The sequence below is a fragment of the Eubalaena glacialis genome, chromosome 3 (genome assembly GCF_028564815.1).
Source record: "Eubalaena glacialis isolate mEubGla1 chromosome 3, mEubGla1.1.hap2.+ XY, whole genome shotgun sequence".
Lineage (NCBI taxonomy): Eukaryota > Metazoa > Chordata > Mammalia > Artiodactyla > Balaenidae > Eubalaena > Eubalaena glacialis.
The window spans coordinates 50,687,233-50,703,604 of NC_083718.1; the positions used below are offsets into that span (position 1 = coordinate 50,687,233).

A 16,372-nucleotide genomic window follows, 5' to 3' on the forward strand; every position below is an offset into this window, starting at 1 on the left:
CTAACAGAAATGAGGCAATATTCCTCATGAAAGTCAGGCAACAGGTCTCCCAAACATCAAACAGGTTTTAGGCCTGCTTTATTTTTTTTATTATTATTTTACGTGTTACTTTATATATACATGGGAAAATTTTTGTGGAAATCATTGTGAGTACTTTTTGCCATAGGTAGAAAGCTGAATCTTAATCTAATAAATTTGCAATAATTAAGGGAAGATAACAGAAACAATGCAAAACTTTTGAGAAAAACAAAAGCCTTCTGAGTGGCCATACGTGGAGATACACTATAGGTTGGACCCAAATGTAAATATCAAACTTTATCTATAATAATTTCCCACAGGTTTCAACAGTCCCCAGAACTAGGAAAGAGATAGAAAACTTTTATCCACTAATAGGAATATGTTCAGGATGTGAGCCATGGGCTTATCAGGGACCAAGACTGGGGTTTAAGAACAAGGATAATGAGGAGGATAATTAATACTCTTTCTAATCTAAAGCAAGAAAAGTCAATATGGAGAAAAAAACTGAATGATTGAACGATTCAATGGAACCCCCAGAGAAGAAAGCATTATGGCCCTTCTTCTGTACATCAGTGTGTAGGTTAGGTGCCCTTACCTGAAAGGACTGATCATTGACCCCCTGAAGCTGAGATGCTGAATCGAGAAGGCGGAGACTATGCTGATAAGACCTATCTGCTTCAATGTCAGTTTGAGAGACCTCCCTTGACAACTGCTGGGCCAGAGACTTGGCTTTCTCCAATCTGCACGGAGTGAAGAAAGAGGACTTTGAGAATTCACTCTTTTTTATTAAAAGCAAAAATTCATCCTGTTAAAAGTATGTAGTCGGGATTATTGGAAGAACCAGACGAGATGTGTCCCTTTCCACAGTTTAAACATAGACTTTAAAGTTTATACAGGTTGGGTCAGAAAAATTCAACCCAAGTTCCCTAATTTTTTTTTTCCCCAATTCTTGATCATATGAATATATTATGTTTATCTGCGCCATGCCATCAGATGAGTGTACTCACATCCTTTAAACACCACAGACGGTGACCGTATCTCCAAATATACAATCTCTCAATCAAAACACAAACTTTACTTAGATTAATCAACCTTTTCTTCCAGCCTTAAAGGCGTCTGCTTTCCTCCAAAGTAATACTCTCATCCTCTAGTCCCTCTTAGTATTGATGTACTTCTAAAGAAACACAGCACCCCTCAGACGTGGTTTGCATTGAACCCTGGGAGGGAGCGGATTATATTGGCCCGTGTGAGGACCCGTTGAAACGTACTTTCCCACAAGCCCTTGCACCACGGCGCCGTCCAGCCTGCCGCTTCCGCTTCCTTCACTCAGAGCCTTGCGCGCCAAGGATAGGGCTTGTTTGGAGTAGTCCTCGGTTTCCCTGGCCAGTTGCTCCATGTTATTGGCTGACTCAACGTGGCTGAAAGGATCAAAAACCAAGAATTGAGTTTTCACGGCAAAGAGCTTCCTTCAGGGCTTTTATTTAAATGAAAGGAGAGGAGTAAGGGAACTGGTTGGACGAGAAAAACCAAACAGAATTGACCCAGATGAGATGGAGCTCCTCTAATAGAGGAGCTATCGAGAAGCAGAGGGTGTTCTGAGAAGTAGCCTCATGTCCTAGACTTTTTTGGTCATCTACTCCATTTATGGCATAATCAGTGGAAGCTATGGAGATGGGTGGGAGAAGTCTCAGGGTGATAAAATATTGCATTTATAAACTGTTTTCTGCAGGAGAAGCCCCTAGGTTTTATTCCATTCAGGAGCCAACTCCCTGTTCACTTTTGCTGCTTCTCTGAACTGAGCCCACCACTAAGGGGGACAAAGCCTGTCAATAAAAGTCCCCCAGTTGCTTTTGTCCTCCTGGTTCTAGAAAGTGATGGAAACGAGCTCAGGAGGCAGCGCGCGCTGCAAGAACACAAGCCAGCCCCCTTCTGCTAACTGAATTTCATTTGGGGTTAGCAGAGCCTGCCACCCTGCTGAGCCCTCCGTCAAGAGCAAACCTCTTCAGCATGGTAGGATTTATAGTCAGGCAAGGACTAAGGAGCTGCCTGTTATCACTGGGGGCCTGCAGAGCCGGTTTTCAGGAGGACGTTCCCCCTCTGCAGACTTGGCCCCCACAGGCTAGCAAGCAGCTCACTGCTACTTGTTCCCAGGCTTGGTGTGGGAGCCTGGGAGTCCCTCAAAGGTGCAAAGCATTCTTTTCCAAGGGCTGATTCATTTGATGGGGCCCAAGGAATTACATCTGACATACACCAAAGCCATGCTGTTGAGTCAGAGAGAAATCTGCGAGAGAAACACCCCCGCCCCCAACTCCTGCCAAATGACCTTGCCCAGTGGCCATCTATATACACTAAAAGCCAAGGGGTTAAAAAAATGGCTTCAGGGCGGGGGGGATGGCTGCAAAGGAACCTGGAGATAAGGAATCTGCTCTGGTCCTGAATACCCCGCAGCGCTGTTCAAGTCTGGCCTTGCAGAGGTGGTCTGAAGCAGAGGTGCCCTCCAGTACTGCTCACCTGTCTGCCAATCTCGTGGCCTCCTGAGCTAGACTTTTAAAGCCGTTTGGCCCCATATAGTGCTCTGAGGGAGGAACGTCCTGTGGAAGAAGGACAATTGGTTAAGGCTTCGCCGTGAGCCTAAATATGAGCCATGGAGCCTAAGCAGGTTCTGCACCTGTTCTGTCAGAGCCACTCGTCATTAGTCACACAGCATTCTACAACGTGACACATCGAGTCCCTGGTCACGATGGTCATTACATTAAAAAATGTATAGACAAGAATAAAACAGAAATCCAAGTTTAAAGGAAGTCTGTATATAGATATAGATGCATTTTAAAATATATACATGTTTATATTTGCATATGTATTCAAAGTCCAGTAGAACACAGACCAAGTTTTAATGATAGTTATTTCTTAGTAATGAGATCATAGGGGATTTTTATGTATTTTCTGAATTTTTTACAAAAGGAAAATCAATACACACTATTTTTAAATCCTTCATTTTCTCAGCATAATATCTGATTATCTTCCAATTTTCTTTATCCACCTCCTATCCACCCACTTACATTATTATCACCACTGCCTTCTTTATTCAGAACGAGAAGAGTGCTGATTCAAACCTCTCCCTCCGACCACGCTACAAACTACGTCATTAAGAAAATCATACTGGCAACATTTTTTTTCCCTATTTTAAGAACCATGTCGTTATTGGCCTCCTTCCTTCCTTTCTTCTTCCTTCCCTTTCTTCCTTTTTCATCTGTTCTTTACTTCTTTCTTCCTCTCTCTCTCTCTTTCTTTCTTACAGCAAACATTTATCACAGCCACACATTGTGCTACGGGCTGAGAATGTAAACATGAACAAAATTGAACCCTGCCCTCTGGGAACTAACAAGCTAGAAGATTTGCAGAAAAAAGGGAGAAGGGACGGCCAAGATGAGGCTATGGGTAGCAAGAAATGAACTAGGAGAGGAACATAACACAGTAAAATGGGAACCTGCAGGAAGCCAAAGAACATAAAGAAAGGTGCGACTGCTGCAAGGAAGAGAAGTCTGTCTGCCAGAGAGACCAGAAAACCTGAGAGACAAGGTGAGCCTGTGACATGGGCAGTGGGTCTTCCATCTCAGCAATGACTCTCAGTCCCCTAACCCAATACCACCTACGGTGTTTCGCAGGGCAGCTTCGCTTTTCTGCAGGCTCAGGCGCATCTGAGTGATTAGCCTGTGAGTATCCTGAACTCGGTTCTGATGCTGGCTGCCCAGGGCCCGAACTCTTTCCACAGTCATCTTGAGGTCATCCAGGCGGTTCCGGTAGCTATTCTCTTGGCTCCTGGCCTTGGCCAACTGGAGACTGAGGGATCTAATAGCACCTGAACACCAACAAGGAAAGGGAGGATGAGCGCTTTGGGGGCCAAGTCTTCAAACATAACGGAGGGTGGGAAAAGTGACTTTGACTGGCTTATGGCAAAATGGTAAAAACCCAACATATGAATGCATGCAACTGCTCTTTTATCTCCATCATTCAGATCCCAGGAGAACATCACAGACAGTCCTTCCACCTCCGCAAGGGCTAGGCAGAGACATCTGCTGAACTGTTACCACCGAAGATTCTGTGACCTAGTGTATTGCTTTCTAGGACTCTGAATTCTCTCCTTTGTGAAGGGAAATTGGCCTTCATCACCTTCTGAAATCTGGGCTTCTCTCAGAATGTCCCGAAGGGTCTGCTCAACCCACTGCATCCTGCCCTCCAGCTCTGTGTTGGGTACTGTTCCACCGCCACCCTGAGCCTTTGAAATCATGGTCTCCAGGCTCTGGAGCTGCTGCATAAACTGATCCATCTGAAACCACATAGGGAAGAGGATTAGAACAGATGACAGAGTTCATGGTCAAATAGCAGGTACCCAGGGGCTAGTAGCTAAAAGCCCAGAAATGCTTGGCACGTCATGTTAAAGTTCAGATTCTAGAGCCTAGACTTTCTGAGTCTGAATCCTGGCCCCACTACTCACTAGCTGTGTGACCTTGGGTAAGTCATTTTCTTTATCCATAGGATGGGGATAATAATAATAATATCTCACAGACTTATTACTTGGACTAAATGAGTTAGTATTTGTATAGTACTTAGAACAGTGCCTGGAATAAAGTGCTATAGAGGGCTGGTTAAATAGATAAATTTAAAAAAATAGGTTGAGTTTGTTCTACACTTGGGTTCTGTTTGGGCCCTTTCCTCCCCCACCCTTCACCCCAGTAAAATATTAATTAATAATTAACAACAACAACAGCAATTTCATTCTTCTCTGGAATTTGAATGAGAAATTTCTGGAGACTATTCCTGTTTCGACAGCCTTGACACCTCTGGACTCCTCATATCTTTTATACGTTTATGTCTTCTTCATTTGTTTAATAAGGACATCTCTTGGAAAAAAATCCAGCTAGAAAGTGGCATATTATAATGGAAAGAGCACTGAATTCAGAATCAGGGGACATGGATGGCATTCTCAGTTCCACCTGGCCATGTGACTTTGAAAAATTACACATTTTTCAAAACTTTGTTTGCTCAGTGAAAGCTGAGATCAGAATGTTTTTCCTTCCAATTTGACTAAGTTACCATGAGTACCGAAAGCGGCAGTATCTGCAAAAGGGGTTTTGAAAATGGCAGATATAAGAACATAAGCCTGAAGTATTATTACTAGTATATGGAAATTTTTTTAACATAGCAATTTTTAAAGAAAGAAATAGTAACCCCCGCCCCCGTCCCCAGGAGTCTAGGAGAGTCCTGGATTTGTGACAGAACCACCCAGGAGACACTTCAGGATTTTACTCGTGCGGGTGAGGTCTGGCTAGCATGCACACCTGAATCTTCACTTGATTATAGCAAGCCGGACAGTTGGTTAATGCTGCATGCTCACAGTTGAGGCCGCCAAATCCTGGCTTGCAAACACAGCTGCCATCACTTCTACACTCCACGGGCTCCGAGCCCACTGGGTTGCAGTTGCAAGCTAGAGAAAAAAGACGGACAAACAGGAAGCTTTCATGTCAAGCTAATTCCAGAAACTGGAGCTATAGCAAAGATAAAAGGAAGATCGAGTCACCAAGGGCAAAGAATCCTTCTTTGCCCTTGTTGATTCATATTGTGTTAGATCCATTTCTTGGCTATGCCTCCAAGCACATTCCCGCAACACAGAGAGGTCTTCGGAATCATCTGGCAAGTTTGTTTGGGGTGTGTGTCTGGATGAAGAGACACTACAACAGTTCATCCTTTCTAGTGGCACTTATTTACTTCCTCCCATTAAATCATAAGCCTATTGGATATTCTGCAGACACTCTGGCTTTGCTCACAGGGAAAATGACATTTCTTCTGGGCCTATATGTGCCAGAAGTAGACATCTCTCTGTATATTACAGATGAGGAATATGAGCTCAGAGAAGCTGAGTAATTTGACCTAGGACACACAGAAAGAAAATGGCAAGCTGGAATGAGAACCTGGAAAGAGCCAGTGATATTTTCCTTCTGCAGTAAAGCAGTACCTTTATTCAATCAAATTGATTCAGTACCACTATGTGTCATGTTCAGTTCTAGGAGCTGAGGATGTAACAGTGGGTGAGACACTACTCTACTGGAGTGATTCTTTGGGTTACTCCACCTTCAGTGCTCACAAAACACTTGGTAGTATGATCATATGTCTAAGCATACTGTCATTATTTGCTTACATATATGTGTGTCTTCCTTATTAGCATATGAGCTCTTTGGGCGCTGGGGCTGATTTATTCATTATTATAACCTCGGTATCTAGCTCCACACTGGGTACACGGTAAGTGCTTGATAAAAGATAGTTGAGTGAAAAAATGTATGGTCTAAAGGCAGTGAAATCTCTATTAATAGCGCCTTATAGAGGGAATTATATAGTTTATAGTGTGCTTTCTCATATGCTATTTTATCTTTGCAACCACTTTGAGTAAAATATTAATCATCCATATGAGGAAACTGAGGCTCAGAGAGATTAATTGGCATGATCAGCGTAATACAATAGGTATGTTAAAAAAACTGGACTTGAACTCAGTACCGCTGATGTCATATGGATGCTTCCTATCATAGGACATCACAGCTAACCCACAGGCTGGGGTCAGGGCAGGTGGAATTCATGCCCCTGGGCAGAAGCCCCAAGTTGCACAGAGGTCCTCAGCATTTCCGGGGCTGGGGACTCTGGTGTGAGTGGGGGGGTGGCTCTGGGCTCCCTGCAGACCTCCTGGGGGACCAGGAGTCCTCCAGTCGGGGTCCCCAAAGGCACTCTGAACCTTAAAATGAGGAAGCTCCTGAGTTCTGGGCACCAGGGCTGGTCTGGGACCTTTGTGACCGAGGGGTGAGTCTGTGGGGTAGGCCAGCTCCCTAGAACGGAATTTGCCTCTAGAACAGAACATGTTCGAAGGTTTGAAAGAAGGGCTGAGCAAGAGGCCTGATCTGCACATTCATGCTTTGATCTGAAGCGGCCCCCAGGAATGCTCCACGGGAGCTACTGCTTTGAAGCCCAGTCTCCTTAGGAGACGTTTGGACTGTTACCTTTCTGTACATCAATCGCACTGACTTCCTGAGAGGGTCTCTTCAACTGCTTTACAGCCCACTCCCCTCCCACTTCAGTGTGTTCAGGCTTAGTCTCGAGCCCTTTATCACCTTCCGCTTACGGGTCTGGCAGCCCCTCCCTGCCTACCAGCCTCGGGACTGGGTGCTGGAAGCAGCCCCATTTCATCTCCTCTTCCACTCTGGAGCGTAAACCTGACCTTTTGCACTTCTCCCGCCCAGCTTTAACCCTTTCAACACCCTCCAGCTCTGACTCCAGAGCCCTGATGCAGGGAACACTGGTCTTAAGACCTCTGACAGGCGAAAGGTCCAGGCTGTTCACGAGCCAGTCGGTCAGAGAAACCAAAGTAGCACCGCGATATTACCTGCTGTTGGCCTTGCTGATTTGTGTGTTCTTACACGTGTACACAGGCGTGCGCACACGCACACACACACACACACACAGGCTGTCCAATCCATCTAGGGGTGCAGTCCTACCTCGACACTTGTCCACTGGGTTGGGAGCCAAGGGGTCCCCAAAGTAGCCTGCTTTGCACTGGTCACAGTGGGTACCGGCTGTGCCGTGGAGGCACTTCAGACACCTGCCCGTCAGGCGGTCACAGTTCCCAGAGGCACGGGGGTCCACATTGTTGTTGCACTGACAGGGTTGACAAGGCCTCACTGGGCCATGTTCCCCAAAGGGGTCCCCAAAGTAGCCATCGGCACAGAGCTCGCAGCGGGCACCTGGAAGGAACAAAGAGCCAAGCCCAAGCGATCATCCATTGGCAGCAAAACCAGACGCAGAGGCCGAAAATATAAATAGCCCTCTAGAGGAGCTTCCCCCGTGGACCCCAGAAGAGTAGCTTCAGGAGCAGGCGCCCACGGCCAGGGCCTGGCTCTTCCACTCCGCGGTGGTCACAGATTTTAGAACACAAGCGCCACTAGGAGCCTTCCTGCCGGTTAACTAGCTGACTGGGAAAAAGTCAGATTGAGACCCATACCACCGAGACTGCTGCTGAAGACAAACTCTTCTTTCAGACTGACCAGCAGAGAGAGGCAACATTTATAAGGCCACTAAGTTTTCCTTCTTCACCTTGGTTCATTTTTAAAAACTTAGTTAAACCCTATATTTCATCTGAAAACTTCATCTCCTAATTACAAACCTCCTAAAACAGCTTTAGATGTTTCCTCCCCGTAACTGTGCACTCTGCCCTTCCTCAATCCACTTCAGCTCTCGGGCATCGACGAGCTCTTCTCATCTTTAAAATGAGCCCATTTAGACTAACCCTGAGTAATGAAAACTCCCTGGGAATCCCTTGGAATAGTAGCTATCCTTGCAGATTCACGGCATCAGGACAGGGCAGGCAGCTGGCCTCACCAGTGACGCCGTGGGGACAGTTATTGCACACCACCTCCTCTGTCTCGGGCATCACGGAGCAGCTGAGCCCATTGCGACAGGGGCAGGGCTTGCAGCTGCGGGGGTCACGCGGGTCGTTGTAGAAACCAATGGGGCAGTCGGCACACTCGATGTCAGGGTTTTCATCCCCTGAATAACAATCTCCTGGGAGGCAGAGGAAGAATGGAGGAGCAGAGAAATGAGCAGGGTAAAACTGTACGCTTGCTTTAATACGCATGACATGTGCAAGTCAGAGCTTAGGAACTCACAGCCTGCCTTTCTGAAGCTTTCCCCAGAGTGCCTGAGCGCCGACACTCGCCTCTGCCCTAGTACCAACTCTAAACATGACCACGACCCTGAATCTCACCCTCGCTCTCCCAGGCCAAGCAGACATACACTTCCTTTACCATCCATAACTTAACACTGCTCGCCTGTCCCCCAAGGCCTGACACCATTTGTCGGCACATTCATTCCAGTCCTGACATTGCCTTTGATCTCCCCGTACAATGCTTGCAACTCGACACCAATTCCCCCACCCAGCACTGAACCATGACAGCCACTTCCTGTAACCTGGCGCCTTTCTCACAACCCTGTGGCATTTCCATAATGAAAAGGATTGAGCGTAATAAAGCGGCATGTCCATCTTCCCTGACTCCAGCCCTGCTTCCCTTAATCCTTTCCCAACTCTGAAATGAGTTCAGGCATGGTCTTTCCTACACAGCTCTCTCTTCCGCGGGAGACCTCAGTCACCTGGCTGTGCCCCCAACCATCTGGTCCAGGTGTCATTTCACTCACCTGTGTCTGGATCACAAGCCCCTCCTCCTTGGCAGTTACATGGAATACAGGTGCCGAAAGGTCCCAGTCTGGCTGAATCTCTTTTGTAGCCAGAAGCACATTCCTGGCAGAACTGTCCCTTGTACCCAACAGGACATACACATTGTTCAACCCATAGTGCTGGATCTCCAGAGATGGGGCGAGCTGAGATCAGGGTCACATTGTCAAGGTACCCAGTACCTGCAAGAGAGGGAACACGTTAGAAGCAGCAAGTGGTAAGGTCCAAGGATCTAAAGTCAGGCCTCTCATTGGATTTTATTTTTCTTAACTCCCTGATGAAATGAAAATTCACATTTTTAAGGCAAGACAAGAAAAATTTAAACATAAAACGTTTTCTCTGCCCTTTGGCCTCCTCCTTCCCCTCTAGTTGCATTGTACATCTGCATTATGTGTTAACCAGACCTCCCCTGTGGCAGAAATACCTGCTCAACCATAAAGATCAATTTTTCTCCTTCTGGCGCCAGCCATGTAACTCCTTAGATGATAACATTCCTTTGTCAATCCTTTAAGGGGTCATGATGACCCACTACTCGCCTTGTATGTGCAGACATCTTTGGTGAACTTTATGTACAATGCCAATAGATCATTTCCCTTAAAGATAGCAATTAGTACAGAACAGACTGGTCAGACGACCTGGGGAGATACTGGGCCGCACCCAGTGGAAGTTCTTAGCTTAAATACTTGTTTATGACCTATTAATGTTACTAGCTATATTATATGCTGCCTATTTTACAAGATTATTGTTTCTTGCATTACCAAATGTGTGATTGAGCCTCAGATAAAATTAATGATGATTAGGCAACTTGAAACAATTTGATCAAATATATAGTTCTATAAGATTGTAATCATGCATAATAACTCTAGATATGGGAAGAAGCAACAAGAGGGAACTATTTCCTGGACCATAACAGACTAGAAAGACAGGCGGTCCAGAGGCTTTTGGCTACTGTTGACTGAACCTAATCCAGTAATAGCACGTTCTGTGGACTGTCAATGAAATCCTCGCCTGGCCTGGGAATGCGCATTCCTAGCAACTGGTCACAAAATGCCTCCCAAACTTTGGTTGAACTTAAGACCGAAAGGGAAGGGATTGTAAAATAAAGAATGTTGCCCACTATCCAGTTCTACAAGAATCAAATCTTTAGCCACTGCAGTCGCTGACCTACAGGACATCCTGAAAGGAATTCAGGGCGAAGATCAGGATGTGGCACTTTGTGCTCTAGGAAACCTGACAGAACTGGCCCTCAGAGAGTTAGGTATTTTCAGGAGAAAATTTTATGAACCCAGTTTCTTGCATCATCCCGTACTTAGAAAAGCACTTAAACCATTAACTAAGGTATCTGTTCCTTGCAAATAGCAGTAACCTTCTACCAGGATGTGTGCTTGATTGCACGTACCCTCTTCCCAAATCACATATATACTGGCTTCCCCCTTTACCTTTTTGGAACAGTCTTCAGAACTCTCCGAGAGACTGTCTTCTGGGTTATAATTCTCATATTGGCTCCAATAAGATTTTCCATTTCTTTCTTAGATTGACAATTTTTTAAAATTTATTTATTTTATTTTTGGCTGCGTTGGGTCTTCGTTGCTGCACGCGGGCTTTCTCTAGTTGCTGCGAGCGGGGGCTACTCTTCATTGCGGTGTGCGGCCTTCTCATTGTGGTGGCTTCTCTTGTTGTGGAGCACGGGCTCTAGGTGCGCTGGCTTCAGTAGTTGTGGCTCGCAGGCTCTAGAGTGCAGGCTCAGTAGTTGTGGCGCACAGGCTTAGTTGCTCCACAGCATGTGGGATCTTCCCGGACCAGGGCTCGAACCCGTGTCCCCTGCATTGGCAGGCGGATTCTTAACCACTGTGCCACCAGAGAAGCCCTCTTAGATTGACTATTGATGAATTTTTTCATTGATAGCCCTATCAAAGACAGTTGGTGTTCACTCACTATGCCATGCATAAAGATATAGCAGTTCATCATGACTGACTGCATAGGCTCTGCTGTCAGAAAAATCAGGGTTTAAATTCTGGCTCAATCCTCACTATCTGTGTGAATTGGGCAAGTCACAAAACACCTCGATGACTGTGTTTCCTCAACAGCAGAAGAGAAATGACAGTGGTATCTACCTCCTATGTTTCTTGTGAAATTAAATGAGACAATGCATGTATTGTAGTGTGCTTGGCACATAGTAAAGATTCAATAAATTGTTAGTAAGCACCTTTTCTACTTCCTGCTTTATTCGCTATTTCAGTGACATGGAAATGGTGCATGCCAGCCATGCTTCCTTTTTACATGTGTGCTAAAAAGCTTAAGGAGGTCTCATTTAAATAATCCCAATTGAGATTAGGAGTACTCAACATAGTACATAGTATATAGAAGTTCAATAATAGGAATTAACAGAATACATGGTGATCTCAGAACGTGGTAGCACCGAGTATAATCCCAAAGGAAAGTTACTCAAGAAATAAAGAGAACAGTGTTGTAGATGCGATTTCCGAGCTAAGGGAACGTGCCTTTTGCTGTAGGTTATCTTCTGCAAATAATCAGCTGTAATCTAAATTCAGAGGCTCTTTAGCAAGGAAGCATCATTCATTCTTCATTGGTGCTGACCTCTTTTCAAGAAACATTCCTTCTTAACAACTTCTTCTAGAATGTACAAATCTAGACCCAATCAGAGACTCGACATCAAAACCATTAAGTAGCTTGTTTAATTGTTTGGAGACTGTCACCACCTTAGAGAGCTGAAGCCAATTAAACTAAAACCTAAGAAGAGAGAAAGTCATTTCTTTTAGCCACTTACTGTATTCTCCATAAGTAGCTCGGATCCGCAGGGCTGTGAGGTTCCGCAGTAACCTCCGATACTCAAAGTAACTCAGCTGGGGGCTCCAATTACTGCTTGGATTTTCATTTAATCTGAGTGATTTAAAAGCAAAAGCTGAAAAATCCAACTCTTATCAAATCCTATAATGCGTATACCCGATACAAATTATGCCTGAGAATGGGGGGATAGCTAAGCCCCTTCACAGCCCTGCTTGTACGGGGATGAAGGACTGGTAGCCACATCCCCATAGGCACAAGCCTGGAACTTTCTCACTCCATGGGGAGTGCAAGCCCCACAGGATTTGATGGAGGGCATCCCAGTGCAGGAAGCCGAGCTCCCGGGGTCACAGCATCCAGTGCTGGTCCAAGTCCTCAGAGACCACTTTCTATTCTTGGTCACACAAAACCTAATAGCCGGAACATCTCTGAGTTCCAGAAGCTCTGATCCTCAAGAGCCATCATTCATTTTTGGTTTTGTTGTTTAAATGATTTGTCATCTGAGCACATTTCACCTCCTATTTTCAAAAGTCAGTTTCCACCTTCTACACTGTCCACATCTAATACTTCCTAGTTTGGCATCATGTTGCCTCAGCGCATCACATCACCAGCCCCTGTACTATTCTTCTTTATGTTGTTTTGATTTCTACTGGAATAGCTCTTCCAGGAACAATACTAGCTCTTTTGTTTCATCCACTGATTCATGAAATAACTGTTTACTGTGCACGTGGTTTGAGCCAGAAGCTGTATCAGGACGGAGGATACAAAGACAAGTAAAGTGAGGTGATCAGTGTCTCCCAGGGGTGGCGGGTAAACAAATAATTATGATACAATGCAGAAAGGGCTATAACAAAGGCAGGAACAGGATGCCATAGAAACTCAGGATGACTGTAACTTGACCTAGGACTCTGAGAAGGTTAATACAAAGGAAAAACCTGTAAGCTGAATCTTAAAGAGTAAGTTCACCAAGCTGAGAAGGCGGGAATGGGTGTTCCCGCGTGGAGAGCTGGGTGTTTGTATCGTTTGAATAAGTTGCACTCAGTTATTTAAGAACACATTGTGTGTGTGCTGTGGGTCTTCTATTCTCTATTCCTTTTACCTCTGCCCTGGGGTAGGTCCCCAACAACCCTCACTTGAAGCACTGTGAATGTGTCCTGGTGGTTCAATTAAAGACCCTACCCAAACTGTCCTCCACACAGTATTTGCACCCAGCCTTCACACCTGATCACGCCAATTCTCGACTTCCAATCTCTCAATAACTTTCCATCATCTTGTAGGATTGGCATCATCTTGTAGGCAGCACCTTGACATGACATCCAAGAACCACCATGCTGGGTCTTTTTCCAGCGTTTTCAATCTTATCTGCCTGTCTCCCCTATACACGCTGTGTTCCAGCCATAAATACTGCTTACCAATCCCCTGTATTATGCCTTTCCACATTCCCACATATACTCACATGTACGGGTTGTCCTGATTTTGTCCCTGGGAAAGCCCTGTGCTTCTTCCTGTTCTCAGTCCACACACCGCGTCCTTAGTAATGCTTTTCCTGGCTCCTCCAGGCAGAACTAAGACTCTTTCCTCTCCTCCCAACTCCCCATGAGCATGCACCACCACTGAAGAGATTTTGTATTGTGTTATGTTTGCTTTTTGACATGTTACATATCCTACTAGACAAGAGCTCTTGAAGGACAAAGACCACGTTTCTTCATCTTGAATTCTCAGCCTCTGACACAGTACTAAGCACTTAATAGGCATGGCCCCCTCCCCTGAACTCTCTGTACCCACCATTCAAAATTCCCATTCTAGAGAGAAAATATTTGCAAATGATATATTTGATAAGGGATTAATATCCAAAATATACAAATAACTTATACAACTCAACATCAAAGAAACAAACAGCTTAATTAAAAAGTGGACAGAGGACCTCAATGAACAGTTTTCCAAAGAAGGCATACAGATGGCCAGCAGACACATGAAAAGATGCTCAACATCACTAATCATCAAAGAAATGCAAATCAAAACCACAATGAGATCTTTCATCTCACACCTGTCAGAATGGCTATTATCAAAAAGACAACAAATAACAAGTGTTAGCAAGGATGTGGAGAAAGGGGAACGTTTCGCACTGTTGATGGGAATGTAAATTGGTGCAGGCACTATGATAAACAGTATGGAGGTTCCTCAAAAGAGTAAAAAAAGAACTACCATATGATCCAGCAAGTCTACTTCTGGGTACTCTTCTGAAAAAAACAAGAATACCAATTCAAAAAGCTATATGCACCCCTATGTTCACTGCAGCATTATTTACAATAGCCAAGATATGGAAAGTATCCATCAATAGTGGATAAAGAAGATGTGGTATATGTGTGTGTGTGTGTGTGTGTGTGTGTGTGTGTGTGTGTGTATATATATATATATATGCAATGGAATATTACTCAACCATAAAAAAGAATGAAATCTTGCCATTTGCAACAGCATGGATGGACCTAGAGGGTATTATGTTAAGTGAAATAATTCAGACAAAGAAAGACAAATACCATATGACTTCATTTATATGTGAAATCTAAAAAGCAAACAAACAGAACAGAACAAAAACAGACTCATAGATACAGAGAACAAACAGGTATTTGCCAGAAGGGAGGGTGTGGGGGGATGAGTGAAATAGGTGAGGGAGATTAAGAGGTACAAACTTCTAGTTATAAAATAAGTGAGCCACAGGGATGAAATGTACATCCTGGGGAATATAGTCAATAATGTAATAACACTGTATGGTGACAGGTGGTAACTAGAATTATCAGGGTGATCGTTTTGTAATGTATAGAAATATCAAATCACTATGTTTTGGACCTGGAACTAGCATAGTGCTGTAGGTCAATTATACTTCAAAAAATATCCCATTCCACAGGATAACATGTAACCTCCTTAGACACACATGGGGCCATCCATGACCTTACCTCAGCCTCTTTCTCTGACCTCACTTCTCACTGTATTCCTCTCCCTGACCCCATGCTCCACTCATGCTTAACCACTTAGAATTTCCTAAATGTACGAAACTTCCTCAAACATACTTCTTCTGCCATGTTAACCTTCCCCCCTTTTCTTTCCTTAAAGAGCGGCCCTTCACTTGTCACATCTTCTTGGGAAGCTTTCCTTGATCACTCCAGTGTGAGTTACTGATATCTCCTGTGTGTGTTCAAAGCACCTGTGTCCACCTTGTCCCTTACAAGCTGCACTATAATCATCTGTTTATTTTTCTCCCCCATTAGCCTGTCCGGGGCTTGTGGGCAGCAATCATGACCTGTCTCAGCACATAACACCATGTTTGGTACATAAAAGGTGCTCAGAAAAGCTTGTTGAACCAATGAATGATGACTGGATGAACAAAGGAATCAGACTTCAATCACAGTTTGCTCTCTTTGACCCACTTGTAGCCTCTCTCTTTACCTGAAAGTGTAAGTCTTGGTGACCCCACAAGGCAGTGTCTTGCCAGGTGGAATCAAGGGAGCTGTGATCCATAGACCAGCACCTTCCAGGATGACGTCATGGGCGGATGGGTGTCTGCCTCTCCTGTCCACACGGTAGTCAAAAGACAGGCTTTGTCCATAGCTCACCTGTTGATTCCCAAGAAATTTGGCTGTGAAATAGAATTCGAAAAGATTGAGGTCAGTTCTGAGACTGGAGAAGCAAAGGAGTGAGTAAGTTTTCATCGATGTTGGCAATTTCTCTTGGGGTCCTATGTTACCCACCCATCACCCCTCCCCAACCACCCTGCCAGAAGAGCCAGTTCATGGCAGTGGACATGGCCGTGCAGCTCTTGGCCACAGAGAAGGGTTAGTTACTGAAACGCTAAAAGGGCCTCATTATAAGACGATTCCATCCATTACATGATTCATAGCCTGGCCCCTATGACAGACCAATGTGTAAAGATCCCAGGTCTATCAGCAATAATACCATTTGTTACATAATGCTTTCTAGTTTACAGAATACTTTCACCCACATCATCACATTTGATGGCAATAATTCGTGGAGGTTGTCATTATTCTTCCCATTCAACAGCTGAGCGAACTGAAGTTTGGAAAGGTTAACAGGCCACCTTGCCCAGGAATCACGTATTAGCTAAGGATATGAACTAGGATTAAAATTCTAGCCAGAGCTTTTCCATCCAGCTTCTCTGACTAATGTATATTTTAAAAATTTACAAGCGGTTTAAAGCTTTGAGAAATGCTTTCTTTTCACTTTTCCTTCTGTTTCTCAGTAGACCCACAGATTTGACCACTGTCC

General features: G+C 44.7%; 1 protein-coding gene across 1 annotated transcript in view; it reads right to left on the minus strand.

Annotated features, from left to right (window-relative positions):
- Positions 1 to 16,372, minus strand: part of LAMC2 (laminin subunit gamma 2) — a 59,681-nt gene that overhangs the window by 8,729 nt on the left and 34,580 nt on the right. The window contains exons 7-17 of the mRNA XM_061183034.1: positions 15,536 to 15,725; positions 12,075 to 12,187; positions 9,250 to 9,468; positions 8,437 to 8,619; positions 7,557 to 7,802; positions 5,358 to 5,503; positions 4,189 to 4,345; positions 3,672 to 3,877; positions 2,530 to 2,609; positions 1,287 to 1,436; positions 614 to 758 (exon numbers count right to left, since the gene is read on the minus strand). Coding sequence (XP_061039017.1) covers positions 614 to 758; positions 1,287 to 1,436; positions 2,530 to 2,609; positions 3,672 to 3,877; positions 4,189 to 4,345; positions 5,358 to 5,503; positions 7,557 to 7,802; positions 8,437 to 8,619; positions 9,250 to 9,468; positions 12,075 to 12,187; positions 15,536 to 15,725 — 1,835 coding nt within the window. The remainder of the gene's footprint in view (positions 1 to 613; positions 759 to 1,286; positions 1,437 to 2,529; positions 2,610 to 3,671; positions 3,878 to 4,188; positions 4,346 to 5,357; positions 5,504 to 7,556; positions 7,803 to 8,436; positions 8,620 to 9,249; positions 9,469 to 12,074; positions 12,188 to 15,535; positions 15,726 to 16,372) is intronic.